This window comes from Caloenas nicobarica, chromosome 32 (assembly GCF_036013445.1).
Source record: "Caloenas nicobarica isolate bCalNic1 chromosome 32, bCalNic1.hap1, whole genome shotgun sequence".
NCBI lineage: Eukaryota > Metazoa > Chordata > Aves > Columbiformes > Columbidae > Caloenas > Caloenas nicobarica.
The window spans coordinates 3116739-3122202 of NC_088276.1; the positions used below are offsets into that span (position 1 = coordinate 3116739).

The window sequence follows — 5464 nt, forward strand, 5'->3', positions numbered from 1 at the left end:
TGGATCACACGGAGGGAGTGTGATCACCAGAGTGTTTCTTTGGTGCTTCCTTGGTTGCCCATTGCTTGCCAGAACGCATTGACATTCAGCCCTCCCTCCCTCTTTCCCCAGTCTGCATTTATCTGCAGTTACGCCAAGAGAAGGGCCAGAGAGAACCCGGCTGCTAAAGAAATGCTGCGAGAGGGGAGACACACACCCCCTGCCTGGCAGCTGTTGAACTGTAGGGGCACAGGCTGAACCTTCTCTTGGGAGGGTGGAGAACAGGTTCAGCACAAGTTGCAATCGGATGGTGGGCTGGAGAAACAGGCGTTCGTTCTGTCCCTTCCATTTCCAAAGAACCCCTCTCCAGCCCCACAGACGGGAAGTGTGGCCACAGCTCTTGTTGCAGCTCTTGCTCTTAGTCCAGAGTCAATCTTGAGCCCTTTGTCCCTAACAAAACAATCCCTGCCATGACAAATCCCCTACTGGTGCAGCCGTTGACAACCCCAGCAGTGACTCGAGCTGGTGCAGAACCAAGCCAGTGCTCACGCCAGGAACGCCAGGCTCAAGGGCTGCAGTCCCTGCTGTTGCTGCCTGTCTGCTGCTGATCTGCACGGGTATCGCCAGCTTCACCATCCTTTTCCTCCTTGCTGCTCTGCAGGAAGATGAAGGCACTGAAGGCGACAACCCTGGTGCTGATTCTCGGACTGTTCTCTTTCGGTGAGTCTCTGCAAGAGCTCCGACCTGTGGATGGTGCTTTGGGATGTATTCAGGGCTTCATCCTACCTTGTTCCACTTCCCGCGCTGTGACCAGAGGAGCTCAGCTAAGAGCAGAAAGTCCCCGACAGAGCTGTGCCACTCCCTGCTCAAGCGGGATGGGTGTGGGAGTGAGGAAGGGGTGACTTGCCTTCCCCAGGAGGGCTAAGCCAGTTCTCTTCAGCCGAGGGAGAATCTCTGGCTGAGCTCTCCTGCCCTAGGGGGATGAAAATCTTCTGCAGGACAAGGAGCACAGTCCAGGGAAGGGAACGTTCATCTATTGCGGAGCTGTACGTCATGATGGCCACTGTCAAAGACAACAACAGGAGAGACAACTATGGCACTTGGGAGAGACACAGAAAGGGGAGCGGGCAGCCCGAGGCATAACCCAGCCTTAGACCGAGTTCTAAACTCTGGTGTGTGTCCAACAGGTGTTTACTACGCGGCACGACTTGGCACCTTAACCCTCTGGAGAACCACAGCAGACTTCGGAGAAGACCTGAGTGAAACCTTGTCCCTGCCAGATCAGCTCCATAAGCTCCAGGAACAGCTTTATCATCTGCGCTGGAGCGCAAAGGATGTCGTGGAGCGGGCTCTCCAGGAAGGCGTGAAGCAGGCAAAGCTCCCAGGCTTTACCGGACGGGTAAGGGCACAAGGCAGAAGGATCTACTCAGGGGTTTTATCCTCCCTCCGGCACATATCCTACTGCATTTCCTGTCACAGCCAACAGGCTGGTGCTGCTGGAACAAGTGCTGTCATGGCCACGCTTCTTTTTCCTGTTGCTCCACACTTCCTTATGGGGAAGAGAGAGCCATGACGGGAATGATGGCTGTCTGAGTCGTACCTTCCTCTGCGTCCAGATCTCAGGTCCTCCTCAAGGGAGGATTGGAAAGAAAGAATGGTCTCAGAGGTCCAGAGTTAAGCCGGTCCTATCTCATGTCCAGAAGGCTTTTCTGTCTCTGCTGCCTGGCCTGGGGCCTCTCCACAGGAAAAGCCCCTTCCCACAGCTTCAGCATTCAGAGCACTGGAGAGAGCAGCCCCTCCTTTCTGATCCTATCAATCAAAGAAGAGCAAACTAGGGATGCTGCCAGGAAATTTGGGTGTTCCTTCCATCTGAAATGGGCCTTGTCTCCATTCACCTTGGCTGGCCTTGCAGGGGAGCTGCTTGCTCCATTCTTTTTCCTTCCAACAGACGCTCCCCTTTGTGTTCCTTTCCAGGCTGTTCAGGAGATCATCAATCAAGCTCTGGAGAAGCTGGAAGAAATCCAGGTCCCGATGACTGATTATGCCCTGAAATCAGCAGGTGCTGTGACATTGTACATGCAAACCAATTCCAAAGTGCTTCCTGTCCAGATTGACAAGATGGGCATTGGAACGTGCCCAGGGGCAGGAGAGAAGGGGCGAGAAGTCAAGGGTCAATTCGTGCCCTAAAATTGCCCCCACTGACAGAGCCTGTAGCAGGCCAGGCCCCATGGGAAGCACAGGAAGGCTGGTTCACATTCTTGTCTTTTTCCACAGCCCCATACGACAGTTTAATGACACCTTGCTACGTGTCCCAGAGGGGCCGTGCCAGTAAGACAGAGGGAACCCACCGTAGGACATGGATGACAACTGAGGAGCCTTTTCCAAGACAAGAGTGTAATATTCCTCCTGACACTGCCTGATGATCGTGCTCATGTTTTAATTTCCAGGGGCTGCCGTCATTCGTTCCAGGACTTCTCTGTCCCTCCGGATGGCCAGAGCAAAGGTGTTATTGTATTCCCTGCCGGTGATGGATTACGTGAGGTCCCCTGAGCTTATTCTGGAGGTAGGAGCACCAAGAAACAGTAAAAGGAAGGTCAGGAGAATGAAGCACACACGCTGCCCAGAGTTGCCTTTCCCCCCATCTTTGCTCCTCGAAACTTCCTTTCCTGCCTCCTTCTCGCATGGACCTGCTCTCCTCCTGTGTCTCCCTGCTGAGTGTCTCCCTCCTCCCTCTCCCAGAGTGCCCCAGGTTCTCTGCGGGAGCTTCTACCAGACCAGGCTGCTCCTGCAGTCTGTGTCTGCCCAGTTGCTGTGCAAAGTGTCAGCACTGCAAGGAAGGAGAAGGGCAGAGATGCCTGCAGAGGTCTGGGATGTGCTCTTAGTGAGCACCAGCGGGTGCTGAGAGCCTGTACTGCTGGAGGGCCCCATGTTGGGCTCTCAAGCCATCCTGGCCCTGCTCCTGACCTGCCTGCATAATCTGAAGAGCTGGCTGGTGCCAGGGGAAAGAGGTGGCGGTGGATGAGAGGCAGCGAGGGCTTCCCCTGACAGGAAAGGTTCATCCAGGGGGGCCCGGAGCTGCCGCCTGCTCTGGGCAGGGGCCTTTCAGCCACACTGTCCCTGGCTTGTTCTTGGTGAGGGCTCTGGACCGGCAGAAGCACAACTGCTGCTCTGTTCAATACCCACAAGGTCTGACTGAAGGCCCTGGCTGCCATTCAAAGCGGAATTGATTGACCTAATGAATTCTTAATCCTCTGATGCTCATGGCAGGAATGAGAGCCAGGGCAACCTTCTCCATGTCAATACAGTTTCTTGTTGTCCTTTCAGCCAGAAAACCATCCTGGAAAGTGCTGGCCCTTCCCAGGAAGCCAGGGACACGTGTTCATCAAGCTGTCTGTGCCAGTGATTCCCAGGGCAGTCACCATGGACCACGTCTCAGAGACAGCGTTCCATGGAGAAAGTCTCTCCGGAGCTCCAAAGGACTTTGCTGTCTATGTAAGTGATTTCTCTGGAGTGGGGGGCAGGGGCTTGCACAGCATTTCCAAGCAGGGGATGAAGACGGGTCAAAGAGTCCAGTGGCCTGAAGCTTTCTCCTGGCTCTCAGAAGAAACAGGCTCCTTGGGAATGAAGCAACTCCATTGTATTCCTCTTTTATTCAATGTACCACTCGAAAGGAAGCTTCTGGGGCAAGATGCTACTTTAGAAGCCACAGGGAAAAGGAGCTGGCACAGTGCATGGTCCTAGACCTTCTTGGCTTCCAATCTCAGTGGCATTTGTTATCCTCAGTTTTTCTCCCTCTCACTGGGAGCGTGTGCTCCTTTTCTGACTGGAAGCCTGGACTCGTTGAGTAGGCAAGTGTGGCGTGCTGCCCACCTGCAGCTTCTTGTCTTTTCCTTGTGCTCATTGTCCTTGGACTACGTAGATGAAATAATGCCATCCTTCACCGACTGAAGTTCAGTCTTGCCATGATGATACCAGACACTCTTGTTTTCTCCTCCCTTGTCTTTCTGTAGGGCTTCAAGGAAGAACACGAGGAGCAGGGAATATTCCTGGGACAGTTTACTTTCCTGGCACCGCTGAATCCCAGTCAGACCTTCCAGCTGAAGGTATGGGGACAAAGAGGGAGGAGAACTGTAGGAGAGGAGGAGAAATGCGGTTGGATGGGGAGAGGCTTCCCTGCCAAAGAGCTACAGGCAGCCCTGTCCTTGAGCGTGTGCCACGCTGGCCTTTCTTCTGCTTTAACTTCCTGGTGGCGTATACCTGGACTGCCGGTCTTCTCTTTCGTTTTGGGTTTAAACTTCAGTGCTTAGAAGCGCCACATTTGAAAGCGGAATCAGCTTGACTGTCTGGACCCCAAGTGCACACAGGCGAGCACATCCCGTAGGGTGCATGACTGCTGTTCTGCCAGTTAAAGACCAGAAATACTGAGCTTCCTGAGGGTTGTGTTGTTGATGGCAGTGAGTAGTGACAGGGAGGCCATTCTGTTTCCCTGACTTCCTAGAGAAGGCAACAAGACATTATACTGACACCAGCACTGGGTATTCTGACTCTGGAAGCCTGTGCCCCAAAGCAGGCGAGAACTTCCCAGTGTATTTGCTGAGGCATCTGGTCGCTGCTTCTTCTTTTGCTGTTCTCATGGCCCAATGAGGTAGAGCAGGATAGAACGTCTTGACCAGGACAGATCAAAAGCCCTGGCAGGGCAGCAGGAAGGAAGCTGTTGAACAAAGCCATCGCTGCGGCACTACTCTGTCAGTGCTCACGTGCCAGAGAGGAAAAGGCGACTCATTTCTTCTTGTCATTTCAGAACAAGCTCCCTGGGTTCATGAATTACATCAGGCTGCAAGTGCTGAGCAACTGGGGCCACCCGGACCACACCTGCCTGTATCGGTTCAGGGTGCATGGTGATCCACCCAAAGACGGGGGAGAGGTGCCAGTTTCAGTTGTCAATAAATTCCAATAGTTTTCACCAAGTCGAGTTCCGGTCTGCTGTGCCCGTGATGTTGACTGGTCCTCCCTGAGCTAACTGGAGCTCCCTGTCCTTCTCTAAACCCACCAGCTTATGGGAGACTTCAGGAGTACACAGCAAGATTTTGCTTATTAGAGAAAACAGGAAAACTCAGTCACAAATCTGCAGAAAGCCTGACATCCACATTCTTGTTGCCTACACAGGAACATCAGCAAGGCCCTGCCTGTACACCAAAGATTAAATTAATGGACAGTTTTCCTGTGCAGGAAGCAACTAAGGATCAACTGAATGGAACCATCTGTTGCTACCCGTTTTCACAAGAGGCAGATGGCTACTTCAGCTTCCATCTTTCAATCTGTTGCCCATGAGAAATTGGAAGTGTGTGTTTTTGTAAGAAGGAAACCTTAATTGGAAAGTTGGTTCATGGACTTATTTGCCTCTCTAAGCACATATTGAGTTCATAGCCCAGGAAAAGTTACAGAGTGATTAGCAAAGCAATCTCAGGACCCTTAAGAGATCCCA

The 5464-nt window shown here is 52.9% G+C and overlaps 1 protein-coding gene across 1 annotated transcript; it reads left to right on the plus strand.

Moving 5' to 3' along the window:
- Window positions 1-644: 644 nt before the first annotated feature.
- LOC136000315 (SUN domain-containing protein 3-like) lies at window positions 645-4936 on the plus strand. Its single transcript, XM_065654093.1, has 7 exons — window positions 645-699; window positions 1167-1342; window positions 1954-2038; window positions 2427-2542; window positions 3304-3471; window positions 3990-4082; window positions 4781-4936. The coding sequence occupies exons 1-7, from the start codon at window positions 645-647 to the stop codon at window positions 4934-4936; spliced, it is 849 nt and encodes a 282-aa protein (XP_065510165.1).
- The last annotated feature ends 528 nt before the right edge of the window (window positions 4937-5464 follow it).

Bases quoted from the DNA above. Each gene is read 5' to 3' on its own strand.
- LOC136000315 (XM_065654093.1), top strand. From the start codon at position 645: ATGAAGGCACTGAAGGCGACAACCCTGGTGCTGATTCTCGGACTGTTC. The intron at 3,472-3,989 runs GTAAGTGATTTC...GTCTTTCTGTAG, and splicing joins CAAAGGACTTTGCTGTCTAT to GGCTTCAAGGAAGAACACGA. The intron at 4,083-4,780 runs GTATGGGGACAA...TTGTCATTTCAG, and splicing joins GTCAGACCTTCCAGCTGAAG to AACAAGCTCCCTGGGTTCAT.